Source organism: Mya arenaria, chromosome 1 (assembly GCF_026914265.1).
Source record: "Mya arenaria isolate MELC-2E11 chromosome 1, ASM2691426v1".
Classification (NCBI taxonomy): domain Eukaryota; kingdom Metazoa; phylum Mollusca; class Bivalvia; order Myida; family Myidae; genus Mya; species Mya arenaria.
The window spans coordinates 22979088-23006506 of record NC_069122.1 but is presented as its reverse complement, the minus strand read 5'-3'; the positions used below and the strand labels follow the sequence as shown (position 1 = coordinate 23006506).

Sequence of the window (27419 nt, the reverse complement as noted above, 5' to 3'; positions counted from 1 at the left end):
TTACTGCCATAAGCTTTTATCCTCGAGAAAAGTGTTGGTCACATCATGCATTGAATCTGTAATTAGGATTAAACAAACTCTGAAAATAGTTTAATTTCTTTCACACATCCCATCAATTGAATAATTTTGAATAAATCCGTAAATTATAATAAAATTAACAAGAGCACATACTGCGGGTGCTGAACACTAGTCTGATTTCATCCTTTTATGGTTTATTTATTTCATATTCTGCATCTGATAGTGAACAGGTATTCCAAAGTTTGAAAGTGATGGATTTGATAGTTTGCATGTAAAAAACAAAACATAAAAAAATCAGACTAGCTAAAAATTACCAAGTCCAAAAATACTAAAATATTCCCTACCCTTCCCTTCCAAATGTGTGAATCAAAAACCTGTTTGATACATTGAAGGCATTATCCATCTATTGTCTGTGAAAAAAATTGAATTAAATCCAACAAAAATTGAAGAAGCTATGTCCAATTCTCAAAATCTACTAAAATCCATCAAAATTCATGTTTTTTACCCCCAAAAAACAGGTGAGACTCAGCATCTTTAGGCTACAATGTGAAGAAGCGTATTAGTTGAACAAGTTCCCCAAGTTTCAAAGCGATAGCTTTCATACTTTCCATGTAAATGACCTAAATGCAAAACTTCACTTAAACAAGAGGCCCAAAAGGGCCTATACTCTACTGGCATGGCTCTTGTGGTCATTTTCAATCCAGAGCATGTACGTTTAAGTAATAGGCAACAAATACATAGTTCACTTTTAGTGTTTGGGTTAGCTGAAAACGCTGCACGTTCAACATCTGAGGGCAGGAAGTGTTGTAAGCAGATTGGTTGCATGAACTATTTTAATATATGTGCCAAGTAAAGGTAATCTGAGGGTAAAAAATATTTGCTTTCAAAACTGTACTCATTGTCAAAATTTCATTTCTGTAGCTTTAAAAATAAAAATTTGGTCAAAGGCAAAGTCAAGGACATCCGAGGACAACATTAATGCTTGTTTGCAAAACTGTTCACATGGTCAAAATTTCATTACTGTAGCTTTAAAAATTAACCCTTTCCCGCATGATTGTGCCAAATTGCCCCTTTATCTATTCCCGCATGATTGTTGCAAATTGTCCCTTTATCGATTACCGCATAATTGTTCCAAAATGTCCCTCTATTGATTCCCGCATGATTGTTCCAAAATGTGCCATGCTTATTTACGGTCATTTATTAACATAACTGTTGCTTATTTTTTTGGCAACAAATGCATTTTTGTGTAATATAAACATCGATAATTATATAAATAATAAAAAAAGATGATGTTACTATTCAAGATTTTCAGAAAATCGCGACTAAAAGAGACAGAGGTCAAACACGCCTTAAAAGTTCACAGTGCATGCTTAACGCGTGCTTGTCTCGTTTTTTTAATGGAAAATACCCATACACGTCACTAGCTATTTAAAACTACCAATAATTAATATCATATAAATATATCCTATTGATCACACGCTAATGACGTCACCTGTCATGGTTTAGAAATGTGTCAAAATGGCTGATTTACTATGTAGTAAACAAGAATCTGGCTTGAATAAACACAGTCATTTGTCACTTCTGTTTCCAAAAATGGAATGTTAATCTGGTAATAAAAATGTCCCCTTACGTCTGTTAATCAAAGTAAGTATTTTGTTGTGAATACACGGATAATTATAAAATTATATGTGATATGACCCAGTTTGACAGCTGTTAAAACACGTGTTCTCTCGACCTCGATAAATACACAAGAATGTTGTCGTAATTGTCCATGCATTTTAGACCTTGATTTATTGCCTTGTGTTGACAGATTTTAATTATAATATTATTACGGAATCACTGAATTTAATTTAAATAAGGATTCTGACTATTAAAAATTTTAGTTGTTCGGCTTATTGAGAGCAACATCTAGTACGTTCCCAAAGTTTTTAAAACTGCCAGTAGCAGACCCAGACTTTTATTTTGATATTTACAATTATTTTATTCAATCCATTTTTCAACAACGAACATGCAAATTTTATTTATGAGAACAATGAATCTGAAATAAAATTTGTTGTTTGCCCAATTAAATTGTGTTTATTTTTTAACAATACATGATTTCTGTGATTTGAATATTTGTTTATTGTCAAAACCTTTTTAGATTAAACTATGATCACTAGATTCGAAATTTAATACACTACAAATACTATATTCATTATTTGAATTTCTAACATTATTTTAATCAAAAGAAATACTATAAAATATTAAAGTTGTTATGCATAGGTGTCAATGGAAATATAGTATAATATGAAATCAATTGAAACATCTTCAATTTTTCACAGGAGTTGTGTTTCTCTATAAATATTCAACCAAATAATTTAGACATGACTATTGTTTTTACATTATATATATCTCGATTAAGGTGTTAAATACATGTGTGACTGTCCTACTTACTCAGTTAATAAATTTTAATGATACGATTTGTTAACCTTTAGGTACAAATTGATGTATTGTTCGGCATTGATCTTATAAGTAATGTATTATATTCATGTTTCTTTATGTTTTCGTATAACATTTTAATACGTACCCTTTTGAAATAACATAAATTTATGCTTGCGTTTTCATTCTAAGCATTTATGTGTGTGTGCGTGTGTATGTTCTTTCAGAAGGCCACATTGTAAATAAGTCGTGTGTTATGTTTGTTTATAATATGATGCCTATGTCTTAATGTGTTACCTTCTTTAAATAAAGTTATTATTATTATTATTATTATTAGACAACAGAATAAAAATTATACCACTGGATTGGAAATTCATTTACCTACAAACTTTATATTGAACTATATAATTGATTAAACCAAAAGAAATACTAGAAAAATAAGTTAGAAATGCATAGGGGGCAATTTTTCAATATTCTCCAATAATCTCCTATGCAGTAGGGGTACTTATAGGGGCTTATTATCTATTGGCTACTGGTTATCAATGTACTGATAAGCCATGCAGTGGCAGGCCTAATATGGCTGATTTGACATGAGGAAAAGGGTTAATAATTAAGTAAAAGGGGGTGAGGCCAGCTTTTGCCCAAGGGGCATTATTTCAAATGTTTCAATTGCATCATATAATGCTCCACAACAAATATCAAAGGTATGGGCCTTGTGGTTTGAAACAAAAAGATTTTGAAAATATTTCTTAAATAAGTCTCTAGGAAAACTGTGACACCCAGGGCAGTGCCAGTTTTGACCCAAGGGGCATAATTTGAACAACCATCGTAGTGGAACACTAAATAAAGCCTTGTTCAAAATAGCAAGGATTTGCATAGTGGTTTCAGACAAAAAGGTTTTTAATATTTCCCAATTTAAAGGGGGGGGAGTCCGTCCCTTACAAAGAAAAGAGAACTCTTCCCTGGGCCTCCGCCAATGTCGCCGAGGTCATTTGCATTTGCCGCACTGGTCCCTTGCGTACAATCGCCGTGCGGGGGGGGGGGGGGGGGGGGGGGGGGGGAGGCAGTAATGACCCCAGGGGCATAACTTGAACAAACCTTCACAAGCAATTGTGACTTTCCATGTAAACTTGGCTAAAAATAGTCTTCCCTCACGTAGACTTGGCTAAAAATAGACTTAGCTTAAAATAGCATTTTTTATACTTTCAAGACCCAAAATCCAGGCATGCATGGGCAGATCTGGCTGGTTTTCAATAGGAACCAAGTTCTAATGGATATCTAAATACTGTACAAGTTTCATCGAGATACAATCAGAACTGAAGACTGTATCATGTTCACAAGCAATTGTTTACAGATGAACTGATTTTTTTAATACTTTCAAGGCCCATAATCTAGGCATGCATGGTCAGATCTGGCTGGTTTTCAATAGGAACTAAGCTCTAATGGATATCTAAATACTGTACAAGTTTCATCGAGATCAAAACTGAAGACTGTATCATGTTCACAAGCAGTGTTTACACAATAGCATTTTTTTATACTATCAAGGGCCATAATCTAGGCATGCATGGGCGGATCTGGCTGGGTTTTGAAAGGAACCGAGCTCTAATGGATATCTAAATACTGTACAAGTTTCATCGAGATTGAATCAAAACTGAAGACTGTATCGTGTTCACAACCAATTGTTTACACAATAGCATTTTTTTAATACTATCAAGGGCCATAATCTAGACATGCATGGGCGGATCTGGCTGGTTTTCGAAAGGAACCGAGCTCTAATAAATATCTAGATACTGTACAAGTTTCATCGAGATACAATAAAAACTGAACACTCTATCATTTTCACAAGCAATTGTTTACAGACGCACAGACGCACGAACGCACGGACGCACACACTACGTACACATTACCATCGCATAAACTCTTCTGGCCTTTGGCCAGTAGAGCTAAAAACCAGACTAGCTAAAATTTAAGAATTCCAAAATTCTAAAATATCCCCCACCCTCCCCCTACCCTTCCAAATGTGTGACTCAAATACCAGTTTGATATATGAGCAAGAATTCACTGTCCAGCACATTCCTGTTACATCCCAAACAAACGGAATTTCCCCTTATATGCATGGTTAAAAAGATCATTTATGTGGGAGACAGTCTCGAGTCTTTCATTTATTTCCTTGAATTTCCTTGAATTTGATTAATATTTAAAACGAAAAACAAGTCAGATTTTTGTGGACAATTGCCAGGCACTTTTTCATGTAGGCCTTTTTCACCCAGCAACAAAAAACGCATGTATTCAAAAAACATCAAACAGGAGCAAGAAACTAATCTGAGATGGTCCATTCTACCAAGCAGTTGTGCGTAAAAGGTTAATTTTATTGAAATAATATCAAAACAAAGGTTTTGTAATAAAAAGGAAACGTATTCGTTGTGTTTTTTTCAACAAAGGTGTATCTTTATTTTTAATTCGAAATCGGCAGGCACGTTTTCCGTCAAAATGTTACGTAAGTAAACTTTCACTGTAAAGGCTTAGATTTAGCAGGTGCGCGCAAATGGGGGATTCCCAGTGTTGTTATTCTATTTACATATGATATCAGCGTCATAAATTGAGGCGCTTCGAGACTTCGACTATTTTTGGAAAAAAATGGAGGACTGTCAAAACAAACATGTGTGAGTATTTTCATCGTGTTACGTCTCGAACGCATCGACTGAGTGTTAAAAAGTTGTTTTATGAGACAAACTATTACACCTTTCCGATACAATTGGTGTTCTAGCGGAAAAGAGTGCATTTCAGGACATTTCTCACCCGTCTACATGCTCATGTAATTATTTGAGTTCGTGTTATTGTTGAAGACAGTTGGACAGCCCATTTTCCCTATTGTGTCTTATTTTTGTATCGAACGCCGAGAAATGATACTTTGTTTTTTTAGATGGTTTATGCTATTTTTGTTACTAAACACAATTGATTAAATAAACACTTGTAAAATATTATCACTTGAAATGAAAACAACAGAAATGTTTATAAAAAATCTGAGATTGATAAAAGACGGAAAAGACTTAACTTTGACGGTAAATAAAGATGCAAATTTAGTTGTCTTCATTACATCTGGTATAATAATCAAGAAAACATCTGTGTGTATGCATTCCCATTCATGTGCAATAACTTTAAGAAGCATTACACTTATAAGCATTTAAAATAAATTCTAAATATATCTGAACAAGTAGTTTACTGTTTCATTTGTGACATAACATTGACACTAAGATCGTTAGTTCAGTCAAAGAACTTTCCAGTTAGTGTTACATCTTAGAACAACACAGTTGCATAAAATAATTATGGATATGGCTTTTAAAACTTGTAGACTTAATATGTAACAAATAACACCCAACTTAATGTAATATCTACAGATTTCTGCTTATTTGTTGAAATTGAGAATTTTCAGAAAATATTATTGATGCTGAATGTTGGACACCGATTCTGTTCTAGAGTCCAGTGGCCATGGATGTCAGGGCAACAGTGTTCTTCCTGACATCATTATGTGTGCAGGCTTCTGTATAAATTGACAGGTACTGTTTTTAGAATGTTGTTTATAAGAAGATAAAGACATGTATTGCATGTTCTGGATCTAATTTTAAATTATTAACATTGGATTCTCACAAAGTAAGTTCATTCTATAACATCATTTGGTCCATGATTCTGCCACCAATCTGTTGAAATAACCCTGGGACATTGTTTGTCTTAAGACGGGCAGGCAGTAAGGATTTTTTGTTTCTTTTTTTCAGATGTACTTCTTCAGTGATATGAGAACTGGAAAACAGTCTGTGTTTCATCAAGATTTGTTAAAGATCCAAACAGTGTATCCAGGACATCATTAACCGAACATTATTTAAAAAAAACACCATTATATCATTTTAACTGGACATTTTAAAAAAATAATTAAACAAATTTAACATTCAATAACATGTGGTTTTACATGTAAAAAGATTTACATTACAATACATTTTCCTTCGATGAACACAGGTTCTTTACTGCATGACGGTAATCATTTTCAGATAGTGTCAGGTTTAGTTCATTCAATTAATGAATATTCACGATAATTTCCCGCATTGTGTCATTGTTTTTAATTGTTTGACCAAGGATGACGCGAAGTTACTCACACACAGTGTCCCATGCATGCAACGTCTCAGTTACATTTTTAACTGACCCTCGGACATTGATGGGCTCATGCTACATTTCAAGGCTTTACTTAATTCTTTTAGAAAACAGAATATCCAAATATAAATGTTACTTAATTATTTTTAATGTCCAACAAGGTAATTGGCTCAGAGTGTCAGTGAAGTCCTTCGGACTGCACCCACTTAGAACAGCCCAAATGTAGTTCATACACTGATGGACGTTTAAATAAGTATTTCAATCATGTTTACAGTTAAGCTCTTCCAAGTTTTGTAAAATTTTATATTCAATGAACGTGTAATAGCCTATGTTTTTACTTTCATATGATTTCCACTGTATTCCTGTATGTAAAGTAAATTGAAGTCCGACAAAAATTAACATGTATGATATTTCGCTTCACAAGTGTCATGGTGAATGACCATTTGGTGTCCAGTGTTACATCCCTTGGAAAGTTAAAGGTGTTGTTTTGGAAAGAATAAAGCAAAATAACTGTAATTATATCTCTCAATATTTGTATTTTATTGAAATGGTATAAAGAGGCATGTTATTTTCATGTTTATGCCTTTCTTATCCAAATAACATCTTATTTAATGTAGACTTACTGAGTCCAGTTACATCACCGAAAGGTTATAGTGAAAATGAACACTTGTTCATGTTGATGGCAATCATATTAAAGTTGAGTCCTGTGCCAAATAAAAACGAAGCTTCATAAAAAGCGCAGCTTTAGCGAAGCTTTTTCTTCGCTAAAGCTGCGCTTTTTTTCAAAAGCTGCGTTTTTTTTTAAAAGCTTTGCAAAAGCTGTGCTTTTTCTTCGCTTTTTTCAAAAGCTTCGCAAAAGCTGCGTTTTTTTCATGAAAGGTTCGCTTTTTGTATGAAAGGTTAGCTTTTAGTATGAAAGGTTCGCTTTTAGTAAAAAAGCTTTGCTTAACCTTCGTCTTTTGAAAAAAAGCTTCGTCTTTTTGTTTAAGCCCTATTTTCCTTAAACAAAAGCTTCGTCTTTAATATAAAAGCTTCGTCTTTAATATAAAAGCTTCGTCTTTTTGAAATTTAAGATGGCCAATATTAATTGGAAAAGACAAAGCTTTTCAACCAAAGACGAAGCTTTAAAACCAAAGACGAAGCTTATTTTTTTGGATCTTTTGCTTTGTAGGTGCACTTTTTTGCGTATTAAGCGTATTATAGCTGAAGAATTTTTTCTTTTAAAAATTCTGCATTTCATCTCAATTATTCATGTTCAAGTTAAGAATTTCTTTTATCAGCAGTTATTTAATTGTTTTAGTGTATAAATGTGTAAATCCACAATAACATAAAAAAAATATTCTGTCATTCAACAAATGAATCAATACATTCTATTCCTGATTGAATTAAGTATTCAATCTCTTGATGAATGAATGAAACATGGATAAAAAAGGGTTGAATCTAAAAATAAAATAATACATGGATGAATGATTGATTGGTTGATTGATTGATTGATTGATTGATTAATTGCATAAATAATGAATCAATGTAAACGTTTGATTAATTTACTGATGTATTGATTGATTAACCGGTGGATTGATTGATTGGTTGGTCGATTGATTAGAGATTGAATGAATGAATTATAATTGAATGAATGAATGAATGAATGAATGAATGAATGAATGAATGAATGAATGAATGAATGAATGAATGAACAAATGAATGAAGATTTGAATAAATAATTGAATGAATGAAGATTTGAATAAATAATTGAATAAATAATTAATTATTTTATAAATTGATTAATTAATTTACTTAATTAGTTACTTTTAAATGAATGGATGAATAAATGAATTATCAATAAATGATTCAAAATAAAAAAAGGATATTTTATAATATTATGCAAAATAATACACTTACAAAATAAACAGTTATTAATCAACTGAATATTCACAGAATTCATATTACTTTAATTTCTATACATATTATCATCATAGATCTTAATGCTTTGTTCATAAGCCATTCCCATGATAAGCCATATTTGTACAACAACCAATCAGAATCTCAGAACCAAATTTGAAATAGGGGGGCCATTTTGTTGGGATTTCAGCAGGGTTGGATGTTTTTAAAGGAATTTACACAAATAATAACCATTGACAATTAAAGGGATAAATTAATGATATTAAATTTATGATATAACTATCATAAGATCAGATGAACATGGACCATGATTTGGAATATGACAATCCAATCATTTGATGTTTTGTAAAAGATGACATGTAATACTGGTGAGTTCTTATAATATTCTGATCTTATACTTATTTTAGTTGTTTATCAATTACTTAATAACCTCAGAGGGTTGGAGGAAAAAAAGCAGCTTTTGAGAAGAGCAGCGTTTTTTTGCCACAAAAAGCACAGCTTTTGCGAAGAGCTGTGCTTTTTGCTGTATTGGCTCAAAAAGCGCAGCTTTGGCCAATAACGCACAAAGCTTCGCACAAAGCTTCGCTATTTCAAGCAAAAAGCGCAGCTTTTGCGAATAGCTGCGCTTTTTGGCCAATATCGCACAAAGCTTCGCAAAAGCTTCGCTATTTCAAGCAAAAAGCGCAGCTTTTGCGAATAGAAGCGCTGTTTGGCCAAAACCGCACAAAGCTTCGCAAAAGCTTTGCTATTTCAAACTAAAAAGGAAGAAGCTTCGCAAAAGCTGCGCTTTTTCAAACAAAAAACACAGCTATTGCGAACAAAAAACACAGCTTTTGCGAAGAGCTGCGCTTTTTTGTCCAAAAAGCTGCGCTTTTAACAAATCGAAAGCTTCCCTAAAGCTTCGTTTTTTTGGCCAATACCGCATCGTTTTGCGATGCTTTTAACATCGTTTTGCGAAGCTTTTAGCTTCGTTTTGCGACATTTAGCAAAGCTTTTTTGGCACGGGGTCACTATAAACACTTAAGTGCCAGCAATGTTTAGATAATACAGAAAAACTTGAAATCAGCACATAAAAGCAGATAGTGCCATCATTCTGTCATATTGTCCTTGTTACATCACAAACAATGTGAAATTTCTAAATGGCTGTATTTACTTTCCATGTGGTGTTTTTATATTGTCCTTTCAAAATCTTGAAGCTTATGTGCCATATTTTATTAATAGAACATAAGATATGCAAAAAATACATCTTGAATAACTCATAAATGTTGGACACCAAGCCATTAGTGATGTAACGAAAATGTGCTGGACAGAAAATTCTTGCTCATATTGAAGTCATTATCCAATTATTGTCTATGAAAAAAATTAAAATCAATCCACCCAAAAATTGAAGAAAGTATGTTTTTTAATAAAAAAAAACAGGTGAGACTCAGCATCTTAAGGGTACTGTGAAGAAGGGTATTACATGAAAGCGATAGCTTTGATAGTTTCCATGTAAGTGACCTAAACACAAAACTTAACCTACGCCTCTGATAACGACAATGACGGCAATCAAATTAATGACAATAGCTTTCAAAAATCAGACGAGCTAAAATAGTGTCAGTTTAAGTGGAATATTTGATTTTAATTAATTGAAAGCATAATTATTTCATATTATAAGAACTTAACAAGTTGGAACTTATCTGCATTATTACACTCTTAATTGTTTGCATTATATGGAAAAGACTCATTAAGTCAAATAAACAGACGTGTCAAGTCCATTATATGTTATATCTCGTACCATCCTCCAGTATTACATCCAGTTTGTTGAGAATCTGCCTAAAGGATGGCCGTCGTTTGGGCTCCAGCTCCCAACACTGGTGCATGATCTTCGCAAAACATGGCGGGCATGAGCTCGGGATGGTTAGGCGCTGCAATTGATACATAATTCATGCAAGAAAATTCACAACTGATGTGAAAACTGACATCCAAAACAAAAGCCATATGAAACAGGATGTTATTGCTTTACTTTTGCAATTAAAATCAAATCATGTTGACCATTGATCCGAATGTAAAAATGGGGAAGATTATGTGAAGGAAATTAATTCTTATTTGCCACAAGATCTAGTCCTAGCCATGTGATGGGCTTTGAACCTTGACCTTGAAGCTCAAGAACCCAAGTGGCATCTTCTTACAGTGGTGACTTATGCCAGATTATTTCGGAATTCAACCATGCATGCCATGAACCGGACACAAACCACTATCATCAATAAGACTTATAAAGCAAAACTGACAATGTTCAGTGGAAGGCCAATATCACAAAACTCACTTATGTTTTAAGTAGCCTTGATCTTGAAGCTAGCAATCTGGGTCTTTGGGTGACACATCATCTTATAATGGTCACTATCTCAAAATAATTATGAAATGATAAAATTATGGACCCGACACGAACCACATTTATCAAGAAGGTTCATATAGAAAGACACAAAGTCCTGAGGCCCACAGTAGCCTTGACTTGGGGCTAGCAATTCAGGTCTTGGGTGTGACATGTCGTCATCTTTTGGTGTTCACTACTGTGAACTTTTTTTGAAATCCTGCCATCAATATTAAAATAATGGACCCGACATGAACCACTATCATCAGTAAGGTTTATATAGCTGCAAAACACACGAAGTTCTGAGGTGCGCAGTGACCTTGACCTTGAAGCTTAGGACCGACAGACATGATGATGTGCGATTCCTATAAAGAATAGCCTACACTTCACTTTGTGGATTGGGTATATAATCGTAAAATGTTTTAAATCAGAAATTGTATTTTTTATTGATTATATACATTGAAGGTGAATGCCATTATTCAACTTTTGTTTAAGTTGAACAAGATGAATTACTTGACAACATTTAGAGCAAGAGTTATGGGCCTAACTATACATGTACATATTGTCACCACCAACATGCATAACAAGTTTCATTTGAATATCTTGTGACAGTTTTTTGAGCTAAAAGGTTAAAAAAAAACACGCAGACACCAAGGCTATGACAATATTTCTTTAACATGAGTTTAAAATGTACGGTACAAAAGATTCTGACTGTCAAGAGTATGTTTTCAATTCACCTTTGTTTCATCAGTTTCTTTAAACTTTGCCACGAACATAAATCGAAAAGCAGAATGTTTTTCTATAATCCTCATCTAGCCAATTTATGTACAATTATAAATGTACCTCTCCTCTCTCCACCACCAACCAGGCAACCTGGAAGCCCTCTATACCATTGAATGGCACCTCATGGGTCAGTAACTCCCACAGTACCTGTAGTATAGAAAATGTTTGAGACCTCCATACCTTATACAGTTAAAAGGCACCTTGTGGGGCAGAAAGTCCCATAGTACCAGCAGTATAAGAAATAAATATCTGAAAGCCCTCTATACTGTTGAATGTCACCTCGTGGGTCAGAAACTCCTGAAGTACAGTACACTCCACGCGGAACTACCACTTTCCTCGGTCACTTTTTTTTTTTTTAAATTTATCGCGGACATCCGCCGAGTACGTAACCGCTTTCCTCGCTAAAATCGCCAAGTTCCGCCGAGTTGCTCGTTTTCCACAGAGGGTTTATTGGTTCAAAGCGGAACTCCAAGTTGTATGCTTTGCTACTACCATGCTACTATTGAAAATAAATAATTACATTGGCAGTTATTTTGTTTATAAAAATCATTTTTTCTCGTAAAGAAAGAAAGAATACATATTCAACAAGCATTTTCAGTGAAAAGATATCCTGCCAACGATGGCTTGTTTGTGCTTGATGGCTTGTTTGTGCTTGAAGGTTAAAAAAAATCTCAGAAAGAATAAGATAAGCACATTGGTTTTACTGAGAAACGGCTGCAAACAATGATTTTTTAATAAATCAAGGGCAATAACTCTAAGGAAAACTGACCAATCCAAAAGAAAAATAGACAGGCATCATCACAGTATGTTGGTTCTTATTTATTCCAAGTGTCATGAAATTCTACCAGCTAGTTGCATAGAAAAGGCTGCAAACATGGATCTTTTAATAAATCAAGGGCAAATAACTCGAAATTACACAATCCAAAATATAAAAAAAACAGGCATCATCTCAGTATGTTGGTTCATATTTATTTCAAGTTTCAAGAATTTCTACCAACTATTTACTGAGTAATGGCTGTAAATTAAAAAAAAAATTAAAAAATCAAGGGCAATAACTCCAAGTACAATTGACCAATCCAAAAAAAAATGAAGAGGCATCATCCCAGTATAGTAATTCATATTTATTTTAAGTTTCATGAAATTCTGCCAGCTAGCGACTGAGAAATGGCTGTGAATGTGCATTTTTCAAAAAATCAAGGGCAATAACTCCAAGGACAATTGACCAATCAAATTTTTTTTTGGACGGGCATCATTCCAGTATAGTGGTTCATATTTATTTTAAGTTTCATGAAATTCTACCGGCTTGTTACTGAGAAAACGCAGGTGACGGACGGACGGACGGAAGGAAGGACGGACGGAAGGACGGACGGACAACGCCATTTCAATATCCCCCTCCCTATTTCATAGGCGGGGGATAATAAAACAATAAATCTATATCTCGTTCGGTATTTAGTTTACCTTTCAACTAATATTTGTTTATTGCCTGTTGATATCCACACATTTAAGATATAACACCACATGTTTGTTTGTTTACCATTATTACGTCATACTCCTTTTGTGTTGTTGAGAACTATATTGGATTGGAGTAATGCAGGTGTTGAGTAACATACATGTAAGTGTGAATATTTTTCCTGTCACTATTTCTTTTGTGATACATATCAGTTGTTTTTCCGCATTCCAGATAATATTTTAATTGCATTGTTAATTGTGACGTTAAAAAACTATGAAGGTAACTCATGTTCTGTGGTTTAAAAATAGCCGATTTAATCTACATCAGTATGAAGATATTGTCGTCATCTATTTCCTACTATAAATGAATATAATTCAGCTTTCAATTGAACTATTTTATGAAAGTTACGGTGTTAGTATGAATATTGTGTTTAAAAAATTATCGAACCATTACTTCTTAGATAATAATAATAAGAAATAATTAGTATGAAACGCAATCTAGTGTTTTTGACAATGTGGAAGTCACATGATATGCAAATCTCGTAGAGACATATTGTGCACTAAATTTAGACTACTTCTGGTTTTCTGGCATGTTTGTTATTGTGATTTTTTTTTATCAAACTACAGGTTTAAATGTAAAACAGTTAAGAGAAATTAATTTAATATACGCAGCAAACAGAATGTTTACATTACTTTTTAAAAGAAACTGGGACTGAGGGAAGTCAAATGAGTAAGATATAATTAGAACTGGGTCAAAAATGGACATCAACATATATTGCATTTTTGCCCCATCCAAGGATTACCAGTCCTTTTATGTGCAAGTAAGTCTGAAAAATATTGAAACATCACAATAAAAGAACACTATTCAAATAAATAACACAAAATCAGATACATGTACAGTAGAAGATTCTTATTGGTTTCCTCCGAGTTAGGCGGTGTTTTTACTCCTGAGTAACGCGGCGATTGTAATTATACGGTCCACTGATCAGCCTCGGAGGGTGAATGAGTGAGAATGTCGAGGAAAGCGGATTTCGATAAATTGGATTTCGTGTCCGCGATGACGAAAATCCGCCAAGGAAAACCGAAAGTGGTAGTTCTGCGTGGAGTGTACTGTATCTGCAGTATAGGAGATAAATATCTGGAAGCCCTCAATACTGTTGTACAGCACCTCATGGGTTGGAAACTCCCTCACTATCTGCAGTATAGGAGATAAATATCTGGAAGCCCTCTATACTGTTGTACAGCACCTCAGGGGACAGTAACTCCCTCACTACCTGCAGTATAGGAGATAAATATCTGGAAGCCCTCTATACTGTTGTACAGCACCTCAGGGGACAGTAACTCCCTCACTACCTGCAGTATAGGAGATAAATATCTGGAAGCCCTCTATACTGTTGTACAGCACCTCAGGGGACAGTAACTCCCTCACTTCCTGCAGTATAGGAGATAAATATCTGGAAGCCCTCTATACTGTTGTACAGCACCTCAGGGGACAGTAACTCCCTCACTTCCTGCAGTATAGGAGATAAATATCTGGAAGCCCTCTATACTGTTGAACGGCACCCGTGGGTCAGTAACTCACATACTTCCTGCAGTATAGGAGATAAATATCTGGAAGCCCTCTATACTGTTGTACAGCACCTCAGGGGACAGTAACTCCATCACTACCTGCAGTATAGGAGATAAATATCTGGAAGCCCTCTATACTGTTGACCATCACCTCAGGGGGCAGAAACTCTCGAAGTACCTGCAGTATAGGAGATAAATATCTGGAAGCCCTCTATACTGTTGACCATCACCTCAGGGGGCAGAAACTCCCGAAGTACCTGCAGTATAGGAGATAAATATCTGGAAGCCCTGTTGACCATCACCTCAGGGGTCGGAAACTCCCTCACTACTTGCAGTATAGGAGATAAATATCTGGAAGCCCTCCATACGGTTGTACAGCACCTCATGGGTCAGTAACTCCCTCACTACCTGCAGTATAGGAGATAAATATCTGGAAGCCCTCTATACTGTTGAACGACACTTCATGGGTCAGTAACTCCCTCACTACCTGCAGTATAGGAGATAAATATCTGGAAGCCCTCTATACTGTTGTACAGCACCTCATGGGTTGGAAACTCCCTTACTATCTGCAGTATAGGAGATAAATATCTGGAAGCCCTCTATACGGTTGTACAGCACCTCATGGGTCAGTAACTCCCTCACTACCTGCAGTATAGGAGATAAATATCTGGAAGCCCTCAATACTGTTGTACAGCACCTCATGGGTTGGAAACTCCCTCACTTCCTGCAGTATAGGAGATAAATATTTGGAAGCCCTCTATACTGTTGTACAGCACTTCATGGGTCAGTAACTCCCTCACTACCTGCAGTATAGGAGATAAATATCTGGAAGCCCTCCATACTGTTGTACAGCACTTCATGGGTCAGTAACTCCCTCACTACCTGCAGTATAGGAGATAAATATCTGGAAGCCCTCTATACTGTTGACCATCACCTCAGGGGTCGGAAACTCCCTCACTACCTGCAGTATAGGAGATAAATATCTGGAAGCCCTCTATACTGTTGACCATCACCTCAGGGGTCAGAAACTCCCTCACTACCTGCAGTATAGGAGATAAATATCTGGAAGCCCTCTATACTGTTGAACGGCATCTCATGGGTCGGAAACTCCCTCACTACCTGCAGTATAGGAGATAAATATCTGGAAGCCCTCTATACTGTTGTACAGCACCTCAGGGGTCAGAAACTCCCTCACTACCTGCAGTATAGGAGATAAATATCTGGAAGCCCTCTATACTGTTGTACAGCACCTCATGGGTCAGTAACTCCCTCACTACCTGCAGTATAGGAGATAAATATCTGGAAGCCCTCAATACTGTTGTACAGCACCTCATGGGTTGGAAACTCCCTCACTTCCTGCAGTATAGGAGATAAATATCTGGAAGCCCTCTATACTGTTGTACAGCACCTCAGGGGTCAGAAACTCCCTCACTACCTGCAGTATAGGAGATAAATATCTGGAAGCCCTCTATACTGTTGTACAGCACTTCATGGGTCAGTAACTCCCTCACTACCTGCAGTATAGGAGATAAATATCTGGAAGCCCTCCATACTGTTGTACAGCACTTCATGGGTCAGCAACTCCCTCACTACCTGCAGTATAGGAGATAAATATCTGGAAGCCCTCTATACTGTTGTACAGCACCTCATGGGTCGGAAACTCCCTCACTACCTGCAGTATAGGAGATAAATATCTGGAAGCCCTCTATACTGTTGTACAGCACCTCATGGGTCAGTAACTCCCTCACTACCTGCAGTATAGGAGATAAATATCTGGAAGCCCTCTATACTGTTGACCATCACCTCAGGGGGCAGAAACTCCCGAAGTACTTGCAGTAAAGGAGATAAATATCTGGAAGCCCTCTATACTGTTGACCATCACCTCAGGGGTCGGAAACTCCCTCACTACCTGCAGTATAGGAGATAAATATCTGGAAGCCCTCTATACTGTTGTACAGCACCTAATGAGTTGAAAACTCACTCACTACCTGCAGTATAGGAGAAAAATATCTGGAAGCCCTCTATACTGTTGACCATCACCTCAGGGGTCGGAAACTCCGGAAGTACCTGCAGTATAGGAGATAAATATCCGGAAGCCCTCTATACTGTTGTACAGCACCTCATGGGTCAGTAACTCCCTCACTACCTGCAGTATAGGAGATAAATATCTGGAAGCCCTCTATACTGTTGACCATCACCTCAGGGGTCGGAAACTCCGGAAGTACCTGCAGTATAGGAGATAAATATCCGGAAGCCCTCTATACTGTTGACCATCACCTCAGGGGTCGGAAACACCCAAAGTACCTGCAGTATAGGAGATAAATATCTGGAAGCCCTCTATACTGTTGTACAGCACCTCATGGGTCAGTAACTCCCTCACTACCTGCAGTATAGGAGATAAATATCTGGAAGCCCTCCATACTGTTGTACAGCACTTCATGGGTCAGTAACTCCCTCACTACCTGCAGTATAGGAGATAAATATCTGGAAGCCCTCTATACTGTTGACCATCACCTCAGGGGGCAGAAACTCCCGAAGTACTTGCAGTATAGGAGATAAATATCTGGAAGCCCTCTATACTGTTGACCATCACCTCAGGGGTCGGAAACTCCCTCACTACCTGCAGTATAGGAGATAAATATCTGGAAGCCCTCAATACTGTTGTACAGCACCTCATGGGTTGGAAACTCCCTCACTTCCTGCAGTATAGGAGATAAATATTTGGAAGCCCTCTATACTGTTGTACAGCACTTCATGGGTCAGTAACTCCCTCACTACCTGCAGTATAGGAGATAAATATCTGGAAGCCCTCCATACTGTTGTACAGCACTTCATGGGTCAGTAACTCCCTCACTACCTGCAGTATTGGAGATAAATATCTGGAAGCCCTCTATACTGTTGACCATCACCTCAGGGGTCCGAAACTCCCTCACTTCCTGCAGTATAGGAGATAAATATCTGGAAGCCCTCTATACTGTTGTACGGCACCCGTGGGTCGGAAACTCCCTCACTACCTGCAGTATAGGAGATAATATCTGGAAGCCCTCTACACTGTTGAACGGCATCTCGTGGGTCAGTAACTCCCTCACTACCTGCAGTATAGGAGATAAATATCTGGAAGCCCTCTATACTGTTGTACAGCACCTCAGGGGTCAGTAACTCCCTCACTACCTGCAGTATAGGAGATAAATATCTGGAAGCCCTCTATACCGTTGACCATCACCTCAGGGGGCAGAAACTCCCGAAGTACTTGCAGTATAGGAGATAAATATCTGGAAGCCCTCTATACTGTTGACCATCACCTCAGGGGTCGGAAACTCCCTCACTACCTGCAGTATAGGAGATAATTATCTGGAAGCCCTCTATACTGTTGACCATCACCTCAGGGGTCAGAAACTCCCGAAGTACCTGCAGTATAGGAGATAAATATCTGGAAGCCCTCTATACTGTTGACCATCACCTCAGGGGTCGGAAACTCCCTCACTACCTGCATTATAGGAGATAAATATCTGGAAGCCCTCTATACTGTTGTACGGCACCCGTGGGTCAGTAACTCCCTCACTACCTGCAGTATAGGAGATAAATATCTGGAAGCCCTCTATACTGTTGTACGGCACCCGTGGGTCAGTAACTCCCTCACTACCTGCAGTATAGGAGATAATATCTGGAAGCCCTCTACACTGTTGAACGGCATCTCGTGGGTCGGAAACTCCCTTACTACCTGCAGTATAGGAGATAAATATCTGGAAGCCCTCTATACTGTTGTACAGCACCTCATGGGTTGGAAACTCCCTTACTATCTGCAGTATAGGAGATAAATATCTGGAAGCCCTCTATACGGTTGTACAGCACCTCATGGGTCGGAAACTCCCTCACTACCTGCAGTATAGGAGATAAATATCTGGAAGCCCTCTATACTGTTGTACAGTACCTCATGGGTTGGAAACTCTCTCACTTCCTGCAGTATAGGAGATAAATATCTGGAAGCCCTCTATACTGTTGTACAGCACCTCATGGGTCAGTAACTCCCTCACTACCTGCAGTATAGGAGATAAATATCTGGAAGCCCTCTATACTGTTGAACGGCACCCGTGGGTCAGTAACTCCCTCACTACCTGCAGTATAGGAGATAAATATCTGGAAGCCCTCTATACTGTTGAACGGCACCCGTGGGTCAGTAACTCACATACTTCCTGCAGTATAGAAGATAAATATCTGGAAGCCCTCTTTACTGTTGAACGGCACCCGTGGGTCAGTAACTCATATACTACCTGTAGTATAGGAGATAATATCTGGAAGCCCTCTACACTGTTGAACGGCATCTCGTGGCTCGGAAACTCCTACAGGTTAGGAAATCCTTAAGACATATCTTTACAAAATAGAATTGATAAAAGTTAAGTAGGCTAGAGGCAAAATGTTTGAATTAGAATAAGGTAGGATTAAACTTCATCAAACAGTTCATGTTCATTTAAATATTAGTATTTTAAAAAAAAAAGCACAAGAGCTGTCAAACCTGACAAATGCCTTCAATTTTGCAATGTCAAATTGATAGAAATATGACCTCTTCTAGCTAAGAATATCAGCTAAAATGAATACAAGAAAGAATAGGGCTGCCATAAATCAATGAAATGTAGTTGCAGCATTGCATACACCAAAAGTACTCAATTACATCTCTCAGTGAAAGCATTTCCTTTTCCACTGAGATATAGATGCATTTTAATTAGGAATGCAAACGAATGGGAAAATTGATATTCGAATATTCGGTTATTCTTTCAATCGAATATTCGAATATTCGATTAACAAAATTAATATTTAAGAAATGTAGTTAACTACTATTATTATTCTCTACATTTATAGCCGGGGCTTTTGCCATAGCCGGTACACGCGACGGACCCTGATAAATCCAACAAAAAGCAAAATATTTTGAACAAATAAAAAGCCAAATTAATTTCAATTCCACAGCATTCATATTTGCAAAAAAAACATGATCGTAAATTCCCGGTCGAATGTCGTGATCACCAACGGAGGGTCTTTCCGTAGGACGAGAGCCTCGTTCTGGGATTGATCTCTACTTAATATATCTATGTAAATCCAAACCTAATCGGGGATTAGTTCAGTAATAAAACGAAAATGACCCTGAATTTTGACTCATTTATTGTACAACATTATCCTAAAACGCTATACTATACAGTTACATTTCATCGCACGAGCGACATTTTGAAACATGGAAGATAGTTTAGAGCACATAACTAGCACATGTCATTCATATTATTACGGCGATTTGAGCTATATTGCACAACTTAATTGGCAGCCATGACCCCACTTTGGTTGCTGTTTCCGTATATCTTTTATTGGCATGGTCATTAAAATTTACCGAAAATAATTGTTTGATGTCACTTGTCTAATAGCCATTTTTCGTAAATTTACGGGTACTGTTTATATAGTCGCCGACGATATGTCCCTTATTAACATGTGACACGTGTATAGTGTCATAGCGTTCACGCCCCTGGCATAAGGGATCAGTCGTTGTAAAAAGACAAGTGAATAAATACAACAACACAGTTGTAGGCAAAAGGTTTATTTGTTATCAAACAAAAAAAATATATTTCGAATATATTCGAATACCGATTTTGACATTCGAATATCAAACGTTCGATCGAATATTCGAATGTTCGAATATTCGTTTGCATCCCTAATTTTAATGTAACAAATTTAAAAAGCCATTTTGTATAACATTGGCATTTAAGTGTGACCTTGACCTTTGAGACAAGAGCACACATCATATGCAGTCCTGGGGTGTTGACATGAGATCCCATCAAAACTAACAAAGTGATTGCTGAGACAAGATCAGAGAACATACCACTCCATATGACCAGGTATCACAGGTCTCTGACACTGGTTGACTCTGTATCACCTGTAAACAACAACAACAACACATACTGTAACAATAAGTTTATAACTATAGTATGTAGTTTTATAAATCGATTGCATTAGTAAATTATCATAACCCAATACCATAGAAATATTCAACTAATCTGCCTTGCAATCACACAAAGATGCAATGGTTTATGATTCCATGAAAGTAACACTAAGATAGTAGAAACAAAGTCTCTAACATTAGGATAAGAAAAACAAAGAACAAAGATAAGAGACACAGTCACTTACTCTAGGACAGGATAAGATACACAAAGTCACTAATACTAGGATAGGAGACACAAAGTCACTCATACTAGGATAGGAGATGCACTCACTAATACTAGGATAGGAGATGCAGTCACTAATAAGATAGGAGACACAAGGTCACTCATACTAGAATAGTACAACAAACAACAGAGAGCTGTAACTCAATTAACTAGGGATGGAAACCGGATACCAAATCGAGACTTCGAAACAGAGAACTTCAACTCAAATAATCTAGATAAACAAGCCAACAAACAACAGAGTGCTGTAACTCAAATAACCTAGATAAATAAGCGAACAAACAACAGAGTGCTGTAACTCAAATAACCTAGATAAACAAACGAACAAACAACAGAGTGCTATAACTCAAATAACCTAGATAAACAAGCTAACAAACAACAGAGTGCTATAACTCAAATAACCAGATAAACAAGCGAACAAACAACAGAGTGCTGTAACTCAAATGACCAAGATAAACAAGCAAACAAACAACAGAGAACTTCAACTTAAATAGCCTAGATAAACAAGCGAACAAACAACAGAGTGCTATCACTCAAATAACCAGATAAACAAGCGAACAAACAACAGAGTGCTATCACTCAAATAACCAGATAAACAAGCGAACAAACAACAGAGTGCTGTAACTCAAATAACCTAGATAAACAAGCGAACAAACAACAGAGTGCTGTAACTCAAATAACCTAGATAAATAAGCGAACAAACAACAGAGTGCTATAACTCAAAAAACCTAGATAAACAAGCTAACAAACAACAGAGTGCTATAACTCAAATAACCAGATAAACAAGCGAACAAACAACAGAGTGCTGTAACTCAAATAACCTAGATAAATAAGCGAACAAACAACAGAGTGCTATAACTCAAATAACCTAGATAAACAAACGAACAAACAACAGAGTGCTATAACTCAAATAACCAGATAAACAAGCGAACAAACAACAGAGTGCTGTAACTCAAATAACCTAGATAAATAAGCGAACAAACAACAGAGTGCTGTAACTCAAATAACCTAGATAAACAAACGAACAAACAACAGAGTGCTATCACTCAAATAACCAGATAAACAAGCGAACGAACAACAGAGTGCTGTAACTCAAATGACCAAGATAAATAAGCGAACAAACAACAGAGAACTTCAACTTAAATAGCCTAGATAAACAAACGAACAAACAACAGAGTGCTATCACTCAAATAACCAGATAAACAAGCGAACAAACAACAGAGTGCTGTAACTCAAATGACCAAGATAAACAAGCGAACAAACAACAGAGAACTTCAACCTAAATAGCCTAGATAAACAAGCGAACAAACAACAGAGAACTTCAACTTAAATAGCCTAGATAAAGAAGCGAACAAACAACAGAGAACTTCAACTCAAATAGCCTAAATAAAGAAGCGAACAAACAACAGAGAACTTCAACTCAAATAGCCTTGATAAACAAGCGAACACACAACATAGTACTGTAACTCAAGCAAACAAGAAAAAAATAAAAGTTAGTTGTAAAAATTACAAAAAAAGAGAACAAAAGGACTGTACCTCAGGTGCCATCCATGGGAAGGTTCCGGCCAGAGACATCTTGGCTGTACTTCCAACAAACTTGGATGCTCCAAAGTCGCAGATCTACACAATAATTGAATACAGTTTATAAAATAATATGATCTGTCACTGTAAGTGACAAATGCCCTTGAAGTGGTACTCAAGTGTGATCCAAAGGTCATATAGAAAAACAAAAAGTAGCAAACATTGGTCATGCATGCAACATGCATTCCTAAGTAAACAAACCCTTAGTTTGACTTTGACCAGGAATAGGGACACGAGTCCTGCACAAGACATGTCTTCTTGATATGTTGAACACATGTGGCGAGTTATTTGAAAATCTATTCATACAGAGAAAGTTACAGCCTGGACACGACCATCTTTAATCTATATCCTTTGATACAGCATCCAATCTTGACCTTAGACATAGGGACAGGGGTCATTTTGATATGTCAAACATATGTGGCAAGTTATTTTAAAATATGTCCATACAAGAAAAAGTTAAGGCCTGAACATGACTATGTCACTCTTTTGTCCTTATATGCAAAATTCCATTGTGAACAGCAAGTGTAACCTTGACCTTAGAGGCAGGAACACAGGTCATGCATGCGACACATTGTCTTGGTATGTCTAACACGTGTGGCAAGTTATTTTAAAATATGCCCATACATAAGAAAGTTACAGCCTAGACATGACCACCTATACTCTTATGTCCTTATATGCAGCATTCCAAGTGTAACCTTGACCTTAGGAGGTAGGGACTATAAACAAATTGTTGACCTATGTCTTGGTATGTCGAACACATGTGGCAAGCTATTTTAAAAACTGTCCATACAAGAAAAGTTACAGCCAGGACACAACCTCTTATACTCTTTGTCCTTATATTGAGCATTCCGAAGTAAACAAACCCTTAGTTTGACTTTGACCAGGAATAGGAACACGAGTCCTGCACATGTGGCAAGTTATTTGAAAATCTATTCATACAGAGAAAGTTACAGCCTGGACATGACCATCTTTAATCTATATCCTTTGATACAGCATCCAATCTTGACCTTAGACATAGGAACAAGGGTCATCTTGCTATGTCAAACATATGTGGCAAGTTATTTCAAAATATGTCCATACAAGAAAAAGTTACAGCCTGGACACAACCACCTATACACAAACCAAACTAACAATAAGTCTGTCCTTGACCTTAAAGGTAAGAACACCAGTCTTGCACATGTCACGTTGTCTTTAAATGTCAGACACATGTAGCAATTTATTTTTAAAATCTGTCCATACAACAGAAAGTTACAGTCTAGACTGGACACACGGATGGACGCTGCAGTTTAAATATTCCCACCTTCAGGGGCATTAAAACAACTAAACATGTATGTACACAACATGTTAAATTAAGATTTAACCTCAAGTTTAAACGAAACAGACAGTTCTTTGTTTATAATTGTACCGAGATGTTAAACATTATTTATATGGAAAGAAATATACTCACTTTAGACACAAAATCAAAGGATATAACAACTGAAAGAAAGAGAAAAGGGAATCCATTTGTAGATATAAATATCAGTATACATATCTTTCAGAAGTTTTCAAAGACTTCAAATAGACACAGATACCATTTATAAAAAAAAAGGATTAGTACCCAACATAGAATACAACCCCAAGAAAACAAGGTTATTTAACCTACCAATTCATTTATAAGGAAATTGAAGATAATGATGAATGAACTTTTAAACTAATTTTAAGATTGGAATTTAAAATCTGTTGATGTTGTGATAACTGACATTAAATAACTGCCTAAATATCCAGGTATATACCAGAGTAATTTACTCACCATTTTTAGATTTCAGATCCCTGTGTATGACTTTGATAGGAGCCTCTCTGTGGAGGTAGTTCATACCTGGAACACAACAACAAACTTACAAGATCAACATTTGTAATCTTTACCCTAGTGTTTCATACACTATGATAGGGTTAAAATGAGAGTATTGCTCATCTTCTTTTTCAAACTATGTGTGGTATTACATGTAGATATCAGGCACTAGTAGAGATAAAAACTGGTAGAAATAGACTTCTGATCATACAAAGTACAGAACTTTAATGTAAAGATCCATGTATCCCGATACATAATGTATTTGCATGACAATAAAGCAAGAGAATATATATGCAATAAACTACATATCAAATATTTGATCTCATCCAACATTGATAAATTGTTTATGGAGCGTCTGACTGTGGTCCTACCAAGAGCTATCTCCTTTCCCCATCTGAGTATCTGGTCAAAGTCTAGCTTGTTCTCTGGGTTCTGCAGGAAGGCATACAGGGAATCATTGCTGGCATACTCTGAAATCATGAAAACAATCATAACAATTTTGACAGGCATGTACAGGCATGTAAGCTAGACTATGTTCATGACAATATTCTTTATCACTGTCTTCTGTTGTACTTAAACTATTTTTATAGTCTTCGCTATTGTGTTCCCCCAGAGCCCCATACAGTATACATGTACTTAAAAAAATGATACACATTTCAAGTCCTACATTATCATATATGTGCACCAGACTGGGGTTTCAGCACAAGGTGGGCCCCTGCTTGCAAGTCAGATGTCCTGCCATCTCAGCTAACAGGCCCAAATAACTCACATACTCTGATTTGTGCCAGTCAGTACTGTGACACTTTAATTCCCAAGAACTAGACATTCAGAAAGACTTTTTTCTGATTTGCTTTAAGGTAATAATTGCATGAAGACATACCAGTAACCAGACAGTAATTTGGCTCCTCAGTGACAGCACCATAAAACTTGATTATGTTACGGTGAGAGAGCATACTCAACACCTGGGCCTGCAAATACAAACATGATTAAACACTTAGACATGCAAGTACAACCATTAAACCATCAGTTTTAAATATCAATCTTCATCATGAATTCCAAAGTGTTTAAATTAATTACATTGTATGTATTTTAATAGAGAACTAAAACCATAGCAAAAGAAAGAAAGGAATCTGAAATAGCAATAACATATTTACAAACATGTACTGTGAAATCATTAATGTTCAATGGCATGAAATTTCGTGGTTTGCCGAAAAGAAACAATTTCGTGGGTACTTGAATTCGTGGATTTTCATCTTTGAATTTTTTTTAAAAAAATCGAAGATGCGATCGTCCTAGATCGTCTGCATAATATCCACGCGCTGGCCCGTGATTTCCGTCTTCTACGTCACTCGGTTTATGACACTCGCTAATGTGGTACGACATGCCAATTAGTGCATACACCCATGTCACTTATTGATTTAATTGGGAATAAAGGTAATAAAAGAAGATGTAACCTGATCATAAATACAGATAGGGGAAGCCATTGAATGCCAAATAAGAATTTTGCAAACTGTGAAAACACCGAAAAAGTGCGTTTATTGTCACGTTCGGTGCTTAGAACCTTCAATGTACTAGTAATCTATTAATTATTTCATTAAATAAAAAAATCGAGTATGGACACTCATCACGGACATCTTGTAAACTTGGAGCTTTCATTAACAGCACACGTTTAACCACGTGCTTATAACTGTCATTTGCTGCATAAAACACATTTAATTGATTTGGTTCATTATTTGTTAAAGGCAGTTATAATATATTAACAGAATAATGATCGTAAGTTATACAGTGAGACAGGTTTTAACACTGTATACTGCGACCTCTGTTAAGAATATACTAGAGTATGTACGTAACAAGGCAATTGAAAAAGTGAATCAAGGGTTTATATTTCGTGGGATCTTGAATTCGTGGATCACCAAACCCACGAAAACCACGAACATTAATGCCCCACGAACATTAATGATTTCACAGTATCTAAAATAATAGTGATTTTATGTTTTTTAAAAGAATAGTTAATAGCTTTGTTTAACAGAAAGCTTTTTTAACTATTTGTTTAGGAACTTATAACTTTTAAATGTAAACATTGCTACAACCCTTCATTATACCTCCTTATCAAGGACCAGTAGTTTCTTTACTGCCACTTCCATCTCATATGGTTTCCAGATGGCCCGATATACGCTGCCGAATGTTCCCCCACCACATTTTTCAAGGAATAGCAGCTCGTCAAACTCAATCTCACAAAATGTTGAGGCCATTATAATGTTAGTCTTATCACATGGTCTGTCAAACAAATATGTTCTGCAAATCGTATTCCGTGCATGGGAGTCTGAAAATTATTGAAACAACACTATGAAAGAAAAGTATTCAATTAATTAAAACAATTTTAGATACAGTAGGTTACTGCTGGGTTTCGCTGTGTTAACACCTTATAGTAATGCTGCATCCGTAATTATTTTGTCCTTGGATCAGCCGCAGAGTAATGCACCAGTCAATTGTAACCACAGCCCCCCAGGTCTGGGGGTATACCGGGGATTGCCGGGGAAATAGGCTGTGTTTTACTTTCCTGGTGGCCCCGCAGTTTTGGGTGAATGCGGTGGTTTTGTCCTCACACCAAAAATGCCGGGGAATAATCCTTACCTAGAGTCTCCTGGGGTGCAGGGTCATTTGGCTGGGATTTTTCCAGCAGTTTGTCCCCGCAGAACAGGGATTTTACCAGGGGTTGGCTTGACCAAAAGTCCCCGCTATTCCCCAGACCTGGGGGGCCGTGGTTACAATTGACTGGTACATAAGTGAGAGTTTAAATGCAGAGAAAAGTGAATAGCATGAAATAACATTTCAGGTCTGCAATGCCTAAAATATGCGGAGTAGAGCATAATGTGAAAGTTTCATGTAGACTGTTCTGTAGTACATCATTGACATAGAAAATCTGTTATTGTCAGATTGTTAAAAATCTTTACGATTGTCGATTATATTTACAACTTGATCAATATGATACGATATGCACTCTTTTACAAAGATGTTTACTTACTTGGATGAACGGTTTAATTTATAGACTGTGACTGTTTATACAGTACTATAGTTTAGAAGTCAGATAATCAAGAAGTTCACTTAAGAACTGCTAAATGCCAAGGATATTAAGACAAAATATAAAAAAAAAACATTGTATGTCCACAGCTCCAATGGG

At 36.5% G+C, this 27419-nt stretch overlaps 1 protein-coding gene across 1 annotated transcript; it reads right to left on the bottom strand.

Moving 5' to 3' along the window:
• LOC128225583 (mitogen-activated protein kinase kinase kinase 20-like) lies at positions 1–27419 on the bottom strand. Its single transcript, XM_052935463.1, has 11 exons — positions 27264–27419; positions 26341–26561; positions 25119–25206; positions 24610–24708; positions 24200–24265; positions 23858–23886; positions 22366–22449; positions 20490–20543; positions 11672–11758; positions 10256–10385; positions 1–56 (listed from the first exon to the last, which is right to left on the bottom strand). Exons 2-11 carry the CDS (start codon positions 26488–26490, stop codon positions 1–3), a joined length of 843 nt encoding a protein of 280 aa, XP_052791423.1. The 5' UTR covers positions 26491–26561; positions 27264–27419.

What these genes read in the sequence shown, in the direction of transcription:
- LOC128225583 (XM_052935463.1), bottom strand. Translation starts at nt 26,490, where the DNA reads ATGGCCTCAACATTTTGTGAGATTGAGTTTGACGAGCTGCTATTCCTT. An exon ending in AAATTACTGTCTGGTTACTG is followed by an intron (nt 24,709 to 25,118) that starts GTATGTCTTCAT and finishes TCATGATTTCAG; the next exon opens with AGTATGCCAGCAATGATTCC. An exon ending in GGATCTGAAATCTAAAAATG is followed by an intron (nt 23,887 to 24,199) that starts GTGAGTAAATTA and finishes TCTTTCTTTCAG; the next exon opens with TTGTTATATCCTTTGATTTT.